General features: G+C 31.0%; 2 protein-coding genes and 1 pseudogene across 2 annotated transcripts; 1 reads left to right on the top strand and 2 right to left on the bottom strand.

The window, feature by feature from the left end:
• Positions 1–260: 260 nt before the first annotated feature.
• LOC103850135 (germin-like protein subfamily 1 member 11) lies at positions 261–6,507 on the bottom strand. Its single transcript, XM_009126849.3, has 2 exons — positions 5,271–6,507; positions 261–5,180 (listed from the first exon to the last, which is right to left on the bottom strand). Exons 1-2 carry the CDS (start codon positions 5,392–5,394, stop codon positions 4,642–4,644), a joined length of 663 nt encoding a protein of 220 aa, XP_009125097.1. The 5' UTR covers positions 5,395–6,507; the 3' UTR covers positions 261–4,641.
• Positions 6,508–6,526: 19 nt separating this feature from the next.
• Positions 6,527–16,936, top strand: LOC103850134 (uncharacterized protein YwbO). The gene is given in 15 exon segments (XM_009126848.3): positions 6,527–7,275; positions 10,302–10,312; positions 10,611–10,765; positions 10,836–10,955; positions 11,040–11,083; positions 11,170–11,295; positions 11,423–11,507; positions 11,585–11,641; positions 11,777–14,482; positions 14,540–14,703; positions 14,807–14,928; positions 15,030–15,109; positions 15,278–15,513; positions 15,597–15,673; positions 15,759–16,936. Coding segments are annotated over 9 exon segments (744 nt in total). The 5' UTR covers positions 6,527–7,207; the 3' UTR covers positions 11,855–14,482; positions 14,540–14,703; positions 14,807–14,928; positions 15,030–15,109; positions 15,278–15,513; positions 15,597–15,673; positions 15,759–16,936.
• LOC103850380 lies at positions 12,697–13,682 on the bottom strand (annotated as a pseudogene).
• Positions 16,937–20,167: the final 3,231 nt, after the last annotated feature.

Below are 20,167 nucleotides of genomic sequence, written 5' to 3'. Positions count from 1 at the left end.
ACTTATGAGAGGTAATCAAGTCTAATAATAGCTTTATTTACTTTATGCATTTTACTTTGGATTATTAACTTGACATCCTCCATTTTTATTTTGTAGAATTTGAACCTATCTTCAAGCAGAAGTAGTAAGTGTTTTGTGCTGGTATTTTTTGGAGTCTTGGACGTTGGACTTGCTCCACTTGGAGATGCAGCTAGTATGATGGAATTGCAAGCCGGCTTTTATCTTCTCTATTGTTTTATCTTTGATACTTTGAATTGATGATCTCTTATATGTTGTTTTATCTTTGATACTTGACTTAGAGAGTAATGTTCTCTGTTTTTTTTTTTTTTGTTGAATGGCAACTTTGATCAGGTTTAACTTTTATGTTTATTAGTTATGGTTATGGTTATTGCACTACTGCAGGTTTTCAGATTGTGTAATGTGTATTGTATTTTGTACTTATGCTTATTGCAGGTCTTCAAAATTACAGGTTTGATGTTCGGGTATCATGGGTACAAGTGTATCCGAAATACATATTTTAGACCCGACCATATGTAGACCCCACCCGATATATCAGAAACCGACCCAAAAATGTGACATTTACCCGGATATGGAACCAGAATACATGAACCCGACCCGACACAATAAAGAACAGGAAAAAATCGGATATAAACTGGTACGTTAAAAGTGGACCTGAACTAATCTGGATCCGACATGTTTCTAGGTTTAATCTATTCACCGGAAGTGCTTTAGGTTGCTAAAAATAACATGGATGGGTTATTTGTCCTTCACCAGCAAAATCCCACTATATAAAAGCAACTAAATTGGAGCATTTTTAAAGGTGCCACATGGACAAAAAAATTGAGAACCAACTAATCTGCCATGTCATTCCAGACTGGACTTGAAAGACCAACTTTCGCAGCCCATTATTACTAAATTTCGGAGCTCATTTACACTATTCTCAACATTCCATTTTAACAGCTCATTATTACTCAGATATTAAAAGCCCTAACTCATTATTACTCATATACTAAAGGTCCTAAAACATAATCCCTAACCCATTAATACTAAAAACCCTAAAACATATAATTCTCTAAAAACTAAAGATCACTCATCCTCACCCTAGCCCTATCACCGACTCCATCTCATCGTGATTCTCTTCCTCTTCATCTCATCTTCAACTTAAATATTATCATTTTTGAATGAAAACATTATTATTATTGAAATATTAATTATTTATCCAAAACTCTAATAAACAAAATATACAAGTTGTTAATGCACTCTATTGTTTGCAAAGAAGCTTTTCATATTATTTCCCTTTTTCATTTAATGCACAAAAACAAATGTAGATTTTCTTTTTATCTAGAAGATGTTTTTTAATTTAACATACAAATTATGAACTGTTTGACCATGTTTATCATAAATTTGGTTATATATATATATATATACTTTTAATATATTCTTCATCATTTACATCTTATTAGTTTTAAACCATACAAAAAAACATATATTAATTTTATTTTAAAACTTACTTTATATTTTAAAACTTACTTTATATTTTAAAACGATTAAAGTAACAATGACCAATTATTTTTCAGCACCACCAAAAATTTGAAAAACCCTATACAACCGAAATTTTATTTGTTTATAATATGTTTTAAAAACAAACCAAAAAAAAATTGTGATAAAGAAGGAAAGTTTTGATAGAATGACCAAAATGTTTCATTTAATAGGTAAAATGACTCTTATACCCTAGATATATAAAATTTAATTAAAATATATTAAAAAAAACATTAAAAAAATAATTAAGTAATAGTCTTATATTATATGTTTTCAAAATACATTTTTTAAATAATTCTTTTAGATGATTTTTTAATTGTAATTTTTCTCTATTTTTGTTTTTAATTTATCTTTTTGTAATTCTAGCCGAAGTTCACAACAAGTGGAGCGACAACCTCGGACCGCAACCAATTATCGCTAGAATCATTATGATGTAGCCCATCACAAATCACACAAATAAAAATGCTTTCCTAGAAACAACTTTTATTTATCTTGACATCTAGGTTTGTCTAAAAAAATACTTACTTTTAATTATTCCAACAACATTTCAAATAATTGCTTTTAACCACTCAACATGAACAAAAAATGGAAGGGTGGATGCCTATTTCTACGTCTGACACAATGTACCAACGGTTCGAGGAAGGAAAAATTTATCACATTAGATATTTTAATCTTCTTCCTAATAACTGACGGTACATGCTTACTGTTCAACCATACATAATCAATATCAATGAGACAACAATTATAACACTGATTCAAGAAAACATTCCACCGATTCCTTCATACAATTTCCAGCCCCAACGCTATTCCCAGTTGATCAGCTTAGCCAGTGCAACCAACTTCCTCCCAGGTCAAAAAAAAAAAACCCCATACCTATCACACAGTCAAATAAATTCTCTATTTTTGTCGCTAAAAACAAATTATTCCCACCGATGTTTTTGACCGCATATGCCTCATCCAAAGAAGTGATTTATATAACCACAACACATATACAAAAATCATCATTGGATTGCGTTAAGCAATAAATATATAATACAATAATTTTTTGTAGATCCAAATTGGTCCGTCTAACTATATGGGACAATGAGGCGGCTAATTTCAGGGAGTTAAATTGCATATCTACCAGGAAAAACCAAATCGTAATCATCACAAGTATCATTCCAAGATTACATGAAGGTAATCAACTAAACATAAAGTTTATGTCTAACTAAATGCTTACATATATTTCACTTTTCAGAGAAACTATCACTCACAACCACACCAGAATCGCGCTTTTATTTTGACAACGACATAGATGTCATACAACGCTTTCAAAAGAGGAATAAACTGCTATCCTAAGCCTGATGGCATACCTCCACATGGGATCAAACCACAAGACGGAAACCGACACCAGTCAACTGTTTTAAAATTTACACTTCAATGCAAACAACCATATATTTTTCAAACTTACTATTGTTTAGAAAACAAAAACTGATCACCGCATCGCATTCAAACAAAAGCTCTATGATTAATTCAACAACGAACAAAACTTAACTTCCAATATCTGATATTTAAAACTACAAAAATATAAAAATTTACTTTAATAAAACATATTATCCGCGCGAAGCGCGGACCCCGGCTCTAGTAATGTTAAAGGCAAATTGTAAACTAATCGAATCTAATCATTAATGTTTTTAATGTTTTCTGATTTAAATGAAAGTTTAAATATTAGGATTTCTTGATAAAAGAAGAGATGCTAGAGACTTGTTTTGATTTTTTCATTGATTTTGCTTTTGATTGTTATATTTCCGTCCCATCGCCCTACACTTAGCTCCTTATTAATCTAACTAAATTTAAATCATCTTTACGATTCTGTTTTGTTACACTTGTTACCATGGAGACCTATTCTTTTGTCTTCCATTAATATTGTTCTAATAGAAACAGAGTGAAATACTCATCTGGAATTGAATTTGAATTGAATTTAAAGTATTACATCATTGTTAGTTTGCAGTAGTAAAAGATCCAATTTCAGTATATTAGGCCATCTCCATCTCTACTCCATTTTTTCCTCTAAAATTGAGTAAAAGTGAATATGGAGTAAATAATGCTCCAACCCAACTCCATATCTCACTCCATAATAAAATTTACTCCATAAATGGAGTAATCTATTTTTTTTTGTTTATCACTCCATTATGAAATAGAAAATAGAGTAGGATTGGAGCAATTTTACTATATTTTTATTTTTACTCCATTTTAAAGGAAAAATTGAGTTTTACATTGAAGATGCTCTTAGTAAACCAAAAACATTTGATTCTGGTTCGAGCATAAGCTTTGAATCCTATTTATATAAACTCATTATGAAAATATTATTTTGAAGAAGAAAAATACACATGTAATGGAACAATAACTTGTTCTATATGGATTATAGAATGATAACTACTAATTTAGATTGTACCGATCAGTTGTAAAGAAATATAATATTCATTTCCAAACATACTATATGCCAGTTTTTGGCATGTCATAGTTTGAAATTTAAAGAACGGACACAAACTAATTTCTAATAATATAAATAAACCTTGGTAATATTTTTGTTATATAAACATATATGTAATGGAATTCTGTAATGTTTAATTTATATGTATAACTATTTAAAAAAACGAAAACATGATGTGGTTTGCTACAAGGATCTAACACGTTGTCATCAAAATTAAACTATGATTATGATGTGTGATGTTAATCACTCCAATATAAATTAAAGATTATTTTGGTCTAACTAAGAATTTATAAAACCGAGCGCGGCCTATTTATGGTTAGTTCCTTTTTTTCGAAAGTGGGAAACAATTTGTTTATTAAAGTTAAAAACGAATTTTCTTTTAAAATTTTTTAAACAAAATTGTTTTTAACACAAAAAAAAGAATTTTGTTTCGTTTTTTTGTTTTCATTCTTTACATATCTTGATAGATGGAAAATTAAGACACGTGAAGTGGACAGGAGTAGTTTTGTAAGCATTACATTATGACCTTATGTCACTTTATTGATGCAGTGATGGAATACATGATCCTTATTCAGACAACGGTAAAGAAAGCGAAAGCAATTAAAAGCTCAATATTTTTCATTCCATGATCAGAATTTGGTCTGTAGGCTCATGACAATCCTAGGATCCAACTGGAATGCTTTTGCAAGAGCATTTGGGTTTATCCGCGGGTTAGACCCAAACACGGTTTTAGCAATAGTGATGAGACCTGGGTTTTGGCTATTAAAAGCAGTGAATGCAACTGCTGGGCCTCGTCCCACATTGACATGGAAATGGATGAGTCCTACTGGAAACACAATTAGATCACCCTTGTTGAGTATTTTGCAGAATAGACGATTTCCGTCTTGGTCTGACGAGACAAAACCCGCGTAAAGCGATCCTTCTTGGACAATCAAGAACTCGCTGGCACGTGGATGGGTATGAGGTGGGATCAGCCCGTTTGGTGCATAATCTACACGAGCAAATGCTATTCCAAGGGTGTTGAGCCCAGGAAGGTTATCAGCAAAGACAGCTGTCACATTTGTTCCGACTGCATTAGTTGCGACTCTTTGCCTGTCAAGCCCTGTGAAAAAGAAGTCGTCTATTGTGGCGAGCTTTGGGTCTTTGCAAAACTTTCCGTTAACAAATACTGAACATAATAACCAAATAACAAAACATTATAAGAATGAGAAACCAATGAAAGATGGGCGTATACACGATTAGGAGAAAATGTACAGACCACCATTGGATGGGGTGTTTACGCCGACACAAAAGTCTTGAACGGGGCTTGGGTCAGAAGCAATGGCTACTGGAAAGGTTAAAGCCAAGAGAGATAGAATTGCGAGAAATATAAGACTCCTCATTGGCAGATACTTTTTGAATTAGATTTCTGTGGAGAGGTAAGCTGCTTATAAGACACTGAGCTTAATTTTATAGATGAGTACATTGACTGTTCAAGTCTATATCCTACGAGAAGGTATCCAGAAATGAATCTTACTGGACAATCGAGGTATTTTAGAAAAAGAAAAAAGAAACATATAAAATATCAAACGAAGGATGGTATCGTACATTTGATTTCTCTATAGAAGATCAACTTTTCGTAGGAGATCAGCCACTACTTTCCGTAGGGTTGGTATTCAATGTTTCAACGCTTAGCTAGGGTTGGTAAAAAAAAAACTGCAACTGAAAAGGAGAAACAAAAACAAAATGTAACTAAGATGAAAGTTAGTTTTGATTTGGTTTTGTTGACATAATTCGATAAAAACAAAAACAAAACCGTTTTTACATATATTATATATGTAACATAAAATTACAACAAAAGTGCAATAAAAATCTATAAATTAATACTCGATAAATTAATAAATACCGTAAATTAATAAAAAAAAATTGTTCCAAGTTGGGACTGTGTAAGATATGACATAATTCGATAATATAGTAAGATAATAAATTTTTAGAAAATTCCTAGCTAAATATATAGTCCTATTGAAATCATAAACTAATTATTACGATAATATATAAAGAATCTTATTTTTTATTAGTCTTCAAAATGAATTGTATCTCTAATTTTTATTTTTTCATATCAATATTTTAGTCTTACTTTATCGAGTTACATATAAAACTCATTTGTATACTTCCATATGTATTCAGCATACTATCAAATAATCTCATAAAAATATATGAAATTCAAATCTATAAATTTTTTACTAATATATAATATTATGAAATAAAATATTTTTCCTTCTTTTAAATAGAAATATTTTTAAAAATATAGTCAAAAACAGAAATTTTCTTTTAATTAATGATTCCACAAATTAATTAATAAATTAGCAACATTATTAATTTAAGAGTTTTGATGATACCCCCTACTTTGTGTACACAAAGAAGAATCTTCATTCGTATACTCCACACCGTATAGTTTGTTGTGTTTAACATGGAGCAATTTATCGAAGAAAGTCCTCCTTCTTCGTCTCTCGTTGGTATGATTGTAATGTCTCCTACGGCTTTTCGATTTTATTTTTGCTCTAATACTAATTATTGTTTTAACACAAGAATATAAACTCAAAGATTGTAAGAAAACTCTTTTTTATTAACTTAAGAAAATCACTCAAAATTTAAATTCTCACAAATCAATCTTTAAACTAATAAGTTATGTTACAAGTTAACATCTCTTTATATAGATATATGAAACTCCTAATCTCTTTAAACTTAGTATCTCCAAAAGCTCCCTTATAACTTCAAATATAAGATTTTGTTCATTCCAAAAACAACCTTAAAATCTTTAAACAGTGAAACCTCAAATATAAGGTTTAACTATACAAAACTTTATATTTAAGGTTACTTACTTTTCTACTCCTTTTACTTGTGCAATTTTCAAATAATATTAATAATTTTCTTATTTAATAATTTTAGTCCTTTTTAATACAAAATATTTAATTAATAATACAACAAATACTATACAAAGTTTAAATAATGTTATTAGATGATATAATAACAGTGTGCATTATTATGAATATAAGCGTGATATCAACGTACAATTAGAGATGCAAAAATTGACGTCAGTTTTACATATTGAAATGACAATAAACCAGAATGTTCGTTTACAAAAATATTTAATATAAAAAATTAAAAAAAAATGTGGGAAACTCAGCATGGTTGGTGAAAAGTCATTATCTTTGTATGTATATTGTATACTATACGATCTTTTGGGTTGTTTCTCCCATAGACGATCACAATCATCTTCCTCCAATCACTACAAGAAAACAGCGACATACTGAGGGAAAAAATCGTCGGTATATCGTCGGAATAACGCTATTCCGACGACATACCGACGAAAAAAGTCCTCGGAAATAACTCCTCGGAATTTCATTTTTCCTCGGAAATTCCTCGGAAATTTTCGACGGAATTCCGAGGAAATGAATTTCCGAGGAAATTCCGAGGACCACAAGTTCGTCGGAATTTCCTCGGAATATTCCGAGGAAGATGTCGTCGGAATATCCCGAGGGATACACTTCCTCGGAATATTTCCAAAATTAAAAAAAAAATATAAATTTATTTTTTTAAATTGAAATTCGAAAATATAAAATTAAAATTAAAATAGAAAACATATTTAAAATACAAAAAAATAAAATAGTTTTTATAAATAAAAAAATGTTTTATAAATACAAAATTAGTTATAATAAATATAAATATTTTTATAAATATGAAATCATCTTTTTATAAATACAAAATAGTTTTTATAAATACAAAAAAAATAAAATAGTTTTTATAAATAAACAAAATGTTTTATAAATACAAAATTAGTTATAATAAATATAAATATTTTTATAAATATGAAATCATCTTTTTATAAATACAAAATAGTTTTTATAAATACAAAAAATAATAAAATAGTGTTTATAAATCAAAAAATGTTTTATAAATACAAAATTAGTTTTAATAAATATAAATTTTTATAAATATGAAATCATCTTTTTATAAATACAAAATAGTTTTTATAAATACAAAAAAATAAAATAGTTTTTATAAATAAAAAAATGTTTATAAATACAAAATTAGTTATAATAAATATAAATATTTTTATAAATATAAAATCATCTTTTATAAATACAAAATAGTTTTTATAAATACAAAAAATAATAAAATAGTGTTTATAAATCAAAAAATGTTTTATAAATACAAAATTAGTTTTAATAAATATAAATATTTTTATAAATATGAAATCATCTTTTTATAAATACAAAATAGTTTTTATAAATACAAAAAATAATAAAATAGTGTTTATAAATAAAAAAAATGTTTTATAAATAGAAAATTAGTTTAATAAATATAAATATTTTTATAAATATAAAATCATCATTTTATAAATACAAAATAGTTTTTATAAATACAAAAAATAATAAAATAGTGTTTATAAATCAAAAAATGTTTTATAAATACAAAATTAGTTTTAATAAATATAAATATTTTTATAAATATGAAATCATCTTTTTATAAATACAAAATAGTTTTTATAAATACAAAAAATAATAAAATAATGTTTATAAATAAAAAAAAATGTTTTATAAATACAAAATTAGTTTTAATAAATATAAAATAGTATAAAAATTTAAAAATAGTTTAAATAAATCGCAAAAACAGTTAATAATTACAAAAAATAGTTTTAAAAATATTTAAAATGTTAATTAATTACAAAAAATAGTTTTCATAATATTAAAAATGTTTAATAAATATAGAAATTTATATTTTATATATAAAATACATAAAACGTTTTATAACCACAAAAAAATGATTTTAAATATTATATATATGATTTTTAATCTTAAAAAAAGTTTTATAGATTTTAAAAATGTTTAATAAATATATAAATGAATTTAAAATGCAAAAAATAGATTTTATATACAAAAAACGTTTTCAATATATATATATAATTACAAATTCGATTTTTATAACCACAAAATTAATAAAAACTAAAAAAAAAAATTAAATCAAGTGAAATACATAATCAAACTCGATTTTACACAAATCTACCATTCACCCTAACAAAATCTATAAATCTCATTCCAAAATCATCAAATCTACTTAAAAACCATACAAATCTAATCTAAAAGAGTGGGATAGGGTTCATACATGAGGATTAGGGTGGAAATCGCGAGGGAGAAGAGAGAAAGCGCCGTAAATCGCAAGGGAGAAGAGAGGAGTCGACGAAATCGCAGGGGAAAGAGAGAGTGCGGCGGAGAGAAATGGGGAAGAAGGTCGGGCTCGACCTAATAAAATGAGGGGTCCGACGGAAATTATCCGTCGGAATTTCCTCGGAAATATTTACTATATCCGTCGGAATTTCCTCGGAAATCATTAATTCAATTTTCGCGAAATATTTGGCGGCTTGGTTTACCCGGTTAAATGAAAATATTCCGAGGAACCAGGTTTCCTCGGAATTTCCTCGGAATTTACCGAGGAAATTCTGAGGAACCAGGGTTTGGGGTTTCAAAACATCGATTATTTTCGCCGTATTTCATTTCTTATACAATTATAATGCATACCATTGAGGATTCTTTGTATAGATGATCATAAACCATGAAATAACAAAAATTCAAAATAATTGTAAGTATTCCCTTTACCGTTTGTTAAAGTGTATAAGTGTTTCTCTTATGTTGTGTGGTTTTCGTTCATGCAATCGTAAAAGTGTTTGTTATTGGGTAAAACACCAAAGTTTGACTTCATAATCTGGTTAAGACACTTAATGAAGGTTATATACGTGTTATTCAATCCGTAAAACGTTGTTTTCGGTTTAAAACCCCAAGTTCCTCGGAATTTCCTCGGAATTTTCCGAGGGAATTCCGAGGAAAACTCTATTGTCGTCGGAATTTCCTCGGAATTTTCCGAGGAAATTCCGAGGAAAAGGAATGTATAATCAAATCCCTAAATCGACAAGATCTATTCCGAGGAAATTCCGAGGAAAACCTTTCTGCCCTCGGAATTTCCTCGGAATTTTTAAAATCCCCCCAACGGCTCTCCAACGGCTCTCTAACGTCTATAATATTTCCTCGGAATTCATCGGTTTTTTCCGAGGAATACTATTTTCCTCGATATTCCGTCGGAATATTCCGACGAAATGAATTTTCCTCGGAATTCCGTCGGTATATTCTGAGGAAATTCCGAGGAAGCCAAATTTTGGGTTTCCTCGGAATTACCTCGGAAATTCCTCGGTATATTCCGAGGAATTCATTTTCCGTCGGAACGTCCGTCAGAATACCGCTGTTTTCTTGTAGTGAATCGTTCCAGGTAAACCCAGAAATTTACCTTTTGATCATATGATACACGTGATAGAAATGCTTAGATTTGTATAATTTGGAGTGGATCGTTCTTACCGTGAGAGATTCTAACCTGAAAATGTTCATCTAAACAAAGAACTGAAGCCAAAAGTCCAAATAAAATGTTCATCCAAATGAAAGATCGATTTCTGTATTTTTATGGTTCAGTTTATGGTTGATCAAAAAAAAAAAAAAGGTTCAGTTTATGAGTTTAATTTATTCTTGAAAATATCAAATTTGATTTCTGAGTTTTGAATGAAATTTGTTAGCAAAAAAAAGAATGGCCGAGTCTGCAAGCAGAAACTTTTCAAAAAAGCTCATCGAAATTGATATAAGCTCGGATACGGTGTGTCCCTGGTGCTTTGTGGGGAAGAAGAATCTTGACAAAGCCATTGATGCATCTAAAGATCAATACAACTTTGAGGTTAAACTCTCTCTTTATAATTTTTTTTTACACAAACGATGAAAATGCTCATATCTGAAAGATAATGTAGATTCGATGGCATCCTTTTTTCCTCGATGCATCTGCACCCAAATAAGGTGTGAACAAGAAAGAATTTTATAGACAAAAGTTTGGAAGCAGAGTTGAAGCAATGTTCCGAAGAATGTCTGAGGTTTTTGTTTTTACTTACTGATACGTTTAGAGAGCTTATGTTCTTGTTGACAGAATCTTGAGATAAATCTTTGTTTCACTACAGATCTTCAAAGGTATTGGGTTAGAGTATGACACATCCGGTCTCACGTAAGCACCAAACGTTATCTTCTTTAAACAAGAAGAGATTTCTTCTGTTTTATTTTTTATATATAAAGTTTTGGTGATATAAACAGTGGCAACACTCTGGATAGTCATAGACTCATACATTATACGGGGAAACAAGCGCCGGATAAACAACATAGCCTTGTTGAAGAGTTGTGTCTTGGTTACTTCACGCAGGGAAAGTACATAGGGGACAGGTATAGTACATAATTGTTGGTTTTGTCACTCTGTGAAACTGTTTGCTGAGTTCTTGATTTTGCGCTTATGATGAGTTAGATTTAAGTAGAAGAATTGGTAAGATGTGAATCTTGTGGATGAATGCAGGGAGTTTCTGGCTGAGACGGCAAAAAAGCTTGGCATAGACGGAGCAGAAGTATTCCTCTCAGATCCCAGCAATGGAACCACAGAGGTGTATTTATGTGACCATTATTGTTTCTTCTAGTGGATAATATTAACTGGTATGTGTTGTTCATTTCTGTAATGAAGGTAAAAGAAGAGCTGGAGAAGTATTCGCAGAATATCACTGGGGTTCCATATTACACTGTAAGTTTATGTGCTGTGGATTGAATTGCCACTATACAAATTAGATCATGGTGAAGCTTATAGTGAAACAGACGCCATTTTTAATATATCCTTACTCTTAAGTCTTGCTTCTTTACGTTAGAATTGTTTGTTCAGATCAACGGGAAGGTGAAACTGAGCGGTGCACAGCCGCCTGAGACATTCCAGAGTGCGTTTGAAGCAGCTTCTTCTTAAAACCTAAAAACAGTTAACTTAAGTGGAGATTATGTATGCTCTGTCTGTAGTTTGAGCTTCTGTGTTCCAACTTTTGAAGAGCTTAATGTAATAATGAATACATGTTTGGTCTTTGATGGTTTTGTCTAAACAACATTTAAAGTTACTTTTAAATAACATTCTACTTCTTCTTGCTCTGACTTCTGAAATGCAAAAGATCATTTCTTCTAGTAAGGTCTACAGGAAATCATGTCCTACGTAAGATATTGTTGAGAGATTCAATTTTTTTGTTTCAACTCAAATAATCTTGTTGGAGATGAATGTAAAAGATAATGTCAATAAATTTAAGAGAAATCACACTTTTTCATATTTACTGTAACGGCATCTGGATATTCAGAATTTCATAGAAGATTTATGTACAAGTGATTTGTCTCTGAATTATGCAAAGACTCACTGCCTTTTCTTCTTCCCTTAGCCAATTTCATCATATGCCATTGCCATCACATGCAACAATTAGATTGTACACTTTAGTGTCTATGAAGGATATTGATGGAATATTCGACCATATCCCAAGTGTTGAAACATTGTCGAAAGCAACAAGTTACCTTTCCACAGACATGACATGTTTCACTTCTCTCCATCCATTCATAATTTACATAAATACAGCTAAGCTGGAAATGGTGAGAACACTTGGTAAATTATCTTTCGATTTATCTGGTGTGTAATCTGCACATGCAAGCTTACTAAAAATCCACACTCAAAGTTTGCTACACAAGCAACCTAATCCTCTGCTTCAAAATTCACTAGAGTTCTCTTAGTGGCCTAATTGCTCAGACTAGTAACCTAACCCACTCTTACTGATGTGGTAATAAGCATAAAGAGATGTATACAAACTGATTCAAAGAGTTATTTTTAATTTAACCATGAAGGCAGGTTAGGAAAATATCCTCATCATCTGAATCTGCATAAGAAAGCTCTATCTCTAGGATCATTTTCGATGTTTCATTGGTGGGTGAATCTTTCGAATACGCTTTTTTAGAACCACCTTCGTAGACTTTCTTTGTTACACACCACCTAAAACTTCAGATCTCATTTCAGTATCACCTCTTAAGAGTTCTGCTTCTTCACCTGAATGGCTCGAGCCCTTAGCAAAAAGGAACTACCTCAGCATGGTAAGGCGACGGCCTTGGAAGAGAATGATACAAATCAGAGAGAGATGAGTCATCAAGTGAAACTGTGGAACTCATCATCACTGAAGCAGCCTCAACAGTTGAAGGTATTGGATGCATCCCACCTTTGTTAAATACTGATGCATACTTCAAAAACACATACAAAAACAAAAGTAAGCTTCCTAAATTTTGCAATATAAGAGTGAGACAAAGATATAAACTTGCAATACGTTTTGAACGAACATACCAAACCAATGAAATTGTGGAGGAGGCAGTTACGGCATGGACAGTTCCTAGACATGGAAGTATCTGGATTCACATAAGTTTCATAATTGACACCACCATGCTAAGGGTATGCAAACACGATGATGTGTTATTTGAAAGACGTCGTATTGATTAAGTAGGTGATGAGTTACAAAAGAGTTTGGTCGAAAAGAAAGAGAAAATAACAAGGTTTCCAGCAAAAACAAATAATCAAAGATAAACCTACTTCTACCCTACCTGTCTGTCTTCCCTCTGATTTTCTGAATGATTTTTCTCTTGTGTCTTCTTTTTTCTTTATATTCACAAAATCCTGATTTTTCTTTATATAGTTTGATCTGATCTAATCTAATCGGTTGGCCGAGTTGTTTTGGACTGAATTATTTTTGATTTACCAGTTGAGAATAGACCAAACTCATGGACTTCGTTAAAGGTGGTGTTTTTAAAATCAGACCGGAAGTTGAATCGAATAATTTTTGGGTCACGATTCAATATAGTTTGATCGGGTCAAACCTGATTCAGTAATCTGGTTTAATATATTTTTAGTGTTTAAATTTAAAAGTAATGTTAATAAATATGATACATAATTAAAATATAAATGAAACATTATAAATGTAAATTAGTTTTATGTTTATATGAATGGTTTATAGGTTTTTAATTGTTTTAATGTTTTTATCAATTTAATTACTTTGAGATTCAATCCAGTTACGTGACCGGTTCATGGTCAAACCAATTATTAGATCCAACCCAGCTATGTAACCGGTTCATGGTCAAATCCGGTTCAACTATCAGGTTGGTCTGGTTTTAAAAACACTGGTTAAAGGGTACAATTTATCTCCAACAAATATGTACATTTCTACAAATTCACCCAATAAATTAACACATCTATACTATACTAAAAGGGATATATGAGCATCAGCCAGCCTATCCACGTCACCTATTAAATTCCTCCAATCACAACATTTCATTAAAACACGTCACGGCCTTGAGTTTATTGAGTTGATCTACGGCTTTACCTCTTCGTCTTCTTCGCTTGATACCACAGTGATTCAGTTTACTTGATCCACTTCTGCATAATCAATACTCCACTACATCTTCCTCAATCACCACCACCACCACACGACGACCCGTTTGTTCGCCGTCCCAACATCACAACCACCACCACACGACCGTTCGTTCGCCGTCCCAGCATCACCACCACCACCACCACACAACCACGGTTAGAACTCATCTCTCTGTCTCTCTCTCTCTGTTTTGAACTGTATTATTTGTTTAGGGATGGAGGAAGCAAGGCAAGGCAGGTATGGCGGCTGGAGTGGAAGATGACGGCTTCAGATTCAGGAAGAGGAAGCTGACGGCGAGTTGGTGAGGAGGCGACGAGATTAGGTCTAGATGGATGTGCGTTTGCCTCATCTCTGCAACTTGCCTCTCAAATCCCAGGTAAATTGAGACTTAATTCCAAGCAAACCCAAAAACCTCCATTGGAAAATCTTAAGCTATTGATGGTTGTGCTTTACCTGATTTTTCTCTTCACCTCCCTCAGTGGTTTCAGATGTGGAGATATATAAATATCAAAACTCATTTACTTACAAAAAAAAAAAGGTCGCATAGAAAAGGAAGAAAAGAATTTCGAGTTTAAGGTTTCTGCTGTGGAACCTCTCAATGGTACTCTAACGCCACTCAATTGTCATTTGTTTCCATTCTTCGATTTCTTATTGTGATTTAAGTTAAAACCTCATGTCATTTATGTTATTTCTCAATTATAGGCTTTCAGACCATGTCAGGTGATTCTAAGACGACGGATCTGCGATCACCTTCACTTGCTCAAAAAAACGCTTCCCTACAAGTATGGATATATTTGGTCGTTTGTTTTTCGTATTTAGTTGTCACTGCTATCACAAAGATTGAAAATTTATGTTCTTTCTGTGTTGTTTATCATTTTTTTATTGTTTTCGTTGTGAGACGAAGAATGTGGTAGGAAGTATTGAAATACTAATATTTGTTTTTAAATTAGTGTGGTTTTTGTCAAGCCGGAGCCAACGCGCCAGACATCTCCATGCCCTGGACAAGGCCATCAAACTTTACGTCCTGCCGGAGAAACATCACATGACACTGCCAGAGAGTTGGAACCATCACACGCCTTGGAGGAAGACGGTGGTAATGGAGAGTCAAACGCAAACACTGGTGGCTTTGGTATGGGGAGGTCCTAAGATGTGTCTGAGGAAGAAGGATGAATCTCTGTTCCATATAGTATAATATTCAATTTTGAAAGTTTTGAACTTTACCTTCTTCTCTACTTAATCTAATGTGGTGGTGATGTCTTCTTATTACAGAGGAGATCCCGGATAACTGGTCTGAGTCTGTTGATATTCAGTCATTACGTCTCTGGATCGCTCCTTTGTGTTTACTGGTATATGCTCTGTCTCTCAGATGTTTCATCATTTAAAATTGATACAAACTGTTGTAACATCAGAGGCATTTGTTTCTACTTACAGGGGAGCAGATTCAGATCCTTGCAGTTGCATGCTTATCTGAGAGTAAACGGGACGCCGAGATTATCACCCCTTTTAAAGTTGCTGAGGTGATGAACAAAACTTTACAGAGAAATCTCTCTGACAATGGGACGAGTACACCATCAGGGAATGGGGAATTGAGCCCTGATGGTCAGTTTGCAACTCAGAACGGTTTGATGTGTGTTTTGCTTCTCTTCTTCAGCTATGGTTTTTAGGACGACGTTTTCGGAAAGTACGGGAATGCAAATGCCTGGACCTTTTCGGTTATCTTCCTCTTACTGCCCTCACCGAGAGTAAGATTTGAGCTCTTCTTTCAAACTGGTATTTCAGCGACACCCTTTGACTCCGTCAGTTTTTATCTCTTACAAGTTTTATGTTTGCATGGAGGTCTTTCACTTTCTCTGAATACACTTGATAATATCCGGAGCTTGGATTGGCTACAGGAGGTATTACCTTCTACTTTTCTTCTGCCTAACTCCTTATTTCTGATTGGATTTGAAGAGTTATGAATTGTTGATGGGCCTCACCCTCCTCTCGCTCTCTTAACGTTCAAGTGCTAACTTTCAAAATTAGTATAAGGTTGTTTTCTGAAAGAGCAAAAGAATATCTTATTGGTAATATTCTATTTGAACTATGTCTAGGTGCCACACCACGGACCAATGTGTGATTTACTATGGTCCCCATGATCAATGTGGGTTGGTTATACATTTGGACAGCTCAATTCAATGTTAACAATGGACTCAATCTCATATCAAGAGCACATCAAGCTTCTCATGGAAGGTTTTAACTGGTGGCAGGTGTGTATGTTCATTTCAATTGCTCAGGCCTCTAACAAAGGTATGATTGTCTCTCAAACTTTTTATGCAACATTGAATTGCTACCTGTGTGGAAACTTTGCAGCGATTCTAGAGATAAGAGAATGATTCAGGGCTCTAACAAGGGTATGATTATGAATTTTGTCCAGTTTGATCCAGCTCCTCTACAAGCCGAAATACCACCGTTCCTAAAACCTATACAACGGCATCTGCTCAGCATCTACAATGGAATCGTGATGGGTTTTACTAATCACAACCGAGAGCTTTCTTAATGTTTATTATGGTATGTTGCTAACCTCAAATTTCAATAATATCCAAGCAGAAGCTGCAGGTTTTTAAAAAGGATCACAAGACTAAATTATAAACAATAGGAAACCCTAAAGAAACTACCTCTCAACAACTTCCACCTCTTGAAATTGGATTAAATGTAGGGAGTTCTTTTCTGCAGTTGATTATTTGGCCAAAACATCAGAAGCATAAGGCCAAGTTCTGACATGTGCAGGGTATACACTGCACTGGCTTTCCTGTATCTTCTACCAAATGTTTCCTCCCATTGAACAGTAGTATTAGAAAAACTCAGTATCGTTTGTTATATTTGCCTCGGTAAGAATCTTTGTAATCATGCGCTAATACCTTACCAGGAGGCTTCTCCAAATCATTACCGTAAGCTACCGGGTGGAGCCGATGTATGTGCCAAATAAGGAATTCGCGCGTCACAGTTAAATATCTTCGTGAGGTTTCGTTTAAAATAATAATAAAGAACTATTATCAAATGTCCAAAATCGTGCTACTATTTATATGGGATGAATTAGCAACTTTTTTCAAACAATTATCAAAGCAACAATCTTAAAATATATAAATGTGAAAATATTAATTTCATTAATCAAGTTATATTTTAAAAACTAATCAAAGCAGCACAAAATTGTTGTTTGCCTCGACATCATCCAAAATAATTTACAACAACTTCGTAAATATTATTGAAAGCTTCAAAGAAAAATAAATGAACAAATAGAACACAAAAACATCAAACTAAATAACTCATGTTTATGGTGTTAAACGTATTTTTTTTTAATTTCAAAACTTATAAATTTAATTTATACTAATAAAATATTTGTGATGAAAAAGTAAAAAAACTCAAAGTTATAAATTAATTTCCAGAAAAAGTAAAAATATATAAATATTCAGTTAAAAATGGTTAAGAATACAATTACTAAACATTTTTCTAAAAATAAAAACAAATAACAAGCATCACTTAATAGTAGGCACTAGGTGATTTTTTCGTGCTCATTCACGAAATTAAATATTTCTAAAGTAAATATCTATAATAATTGATTGCTATTTATTTTTAATTTTAAATTAATTTATAATTTGTATGCATCATTTATATTAATAATATTATATTACTTTAATTATACATATGATTTCTATATGTTATATATAATCGGTTTTGTTGTTTTTACAGTTGATTTAATTATCATTTGGTAAATTGGATTGCATCTCTAAATTCAACTGTAATATTTTTTATTCTATATACTAAAATTTTGATCAATTTTTTTGTTTGTATTTAGGTGGTTGTTGTCTTAGATATGTAAATATACTTTATGAAGATTATGTATAACCTAAGATATATTGTGCTTAGAATGAAATAAAAAAATAAACTAAAGTGTGTGATTCTAAATTACATAAATTAATATAACAATAATATTCTGAAGTCTCATGCATATATATAAATTTAAAAAAAGAACTAAATTGTAACAGTTAGTTAATATTTTATTTTTATTTTTAATATTTTTTTAAGTTGTCCTGTCATTTATATTTGTAAAATAAATTACAATTCTTATAAAATTATATATTCTTATCGTAGTTTTTTTTTTGTCATCAACAATATAGACTCATACTGACTATGCTATTCTTATCGTAGTTAAATCTACGATTTTAGATATAAGTTGGATTAGTCTAATCACTCATGTTGTGAATATATTGAGTCAAGTCAAGTCAATTTTATTTTTATTATAATTAAGTCAAATAAAGTCAATTTTGTTTATCGTTTAAATGTGCATGTATTTTCATAATATTTATCAAATTATATGTAATCAACCATCGTGAGAGTTAACGTGAGAGCGAGACATAGGAAACTGACTTCTCAAATAATATTATAGAGATATGCATTCGGGTCCCAATTGAATTTCGGTTTTGTCCAATCGTATTTCGGTTTTTCAGATTTTTCAAAATCAGTCTCATTCGGATTCGGGGTTAGTAAATATTCGATGAACCTTTATAATCTGATGTACTTTCGGGTTTGTATCTCAATCAATTATTCGGCTTAAAAGTACATGATTTGTATCTACTTTGTAACCAAAACATAAGTAAAATTAGTTTTTTGGTTTTAAAATATCTGATGTGTACCTATTTTGTAACCAAAACATAAGTAAAAACAATTAAAAAATAAGAAAAGAGCATCAAACATGATCATTTAAAATCAAATCAAAGGTAAACATATTTATTGATAGAAAGAAAGCCAAATAAATGAAAGCATAAAACGAAAATAAAGTTCTCATGAAATGATAAACATTATTCAATTAAAACAAAACCAAAATATCAAAACTTCAAGCTTCAACCGCCACCTTCAACTATCAACCTTCATGTAATAGATAATTATTTTAGATGTACAATAATATCTTAGTGTATTTTGGATAAATAATAGGAATTGAGATCATGTTTGGAACACGATTTTTTTGGGGATTTTGAATGTTTCGGGGTCTATTGGGTACTCATTTTGGTTCGGATTCGGTTCAGATAATATTCATAACCCGAAATACCATAAAAAGATCCATTCGGTATTTATATCGGGTTCGGATCGGTTCCGATTCTTTTTATTGAATCGGGTTGAGTTTGGATTTTCGAGTTTGGTTTATTTGCCCAGCTCTACTTATTACTTTCATGATTCTAGAGTTGACGATAGTATTTGAAATTTTTGAATTTACATTATACATTTAAAAGTTAGGTATTTAAAATTGAATTTGTTGTAAGAGTGGTAATTCAATTATTAAAATTATAAAATAAAAGAAAGAAAACATATCAATTTTTTTTTCAAAAAATAATTACTTTTCAGAAAGATGACAGTTGGTATCTATTGAACATTTTGTTTGGATTCAGTTCTCATATAAATATTAAGCTAAGAATATTAATCTATCAATTACTAAATACAAAAATATATGTTGTTAGGTAGGGATACTTACCTATTTATCAGATTATCTAATATTCATGTCATTTTTATCTAACATCTAAGTTCACATCACATACTTTTCATATTAAAATATTGCCAACTTTTCCAAAATTGGTCTGCTTTAAAACATGGATATGCGAAACAAAATATATACATTTGTAACATACGTTCTATCATATATAAAACTATATTATAGATCAACGATTGTAAAATTTTCACTATAGGACAATTAAACATCTATATTCAGAGAGATGTAAAGCATAACTAACTAGAAATATAAAGTTGTCATGGTGACAAACATTATATGTTAAATGAAAACTAACAACTTATAATAGTTATGAATACCACTT

The sequence above is a fragment of the Brassica rapa genome, chromosome A07 (genome assembly GCF_000309985.2).
Source record: "Brassica rapa cultivar Chiifu-401-42 chromosome A07, CAAS_Brap_v3.01, whole genome shotgun sequence".
NCBI classification, from domain to species: domain Eukaryota; kingdom Viridiplantae; phylum Streptophyta; class Magnoliopsida; order Brassicales; family Brassicaceae; genus Brassica; species Brassica rapa.
Note: the sequence above shows the minus strand (reverse complement) of the source record. Positions and strands in the feature narration are given on the sequence as shown.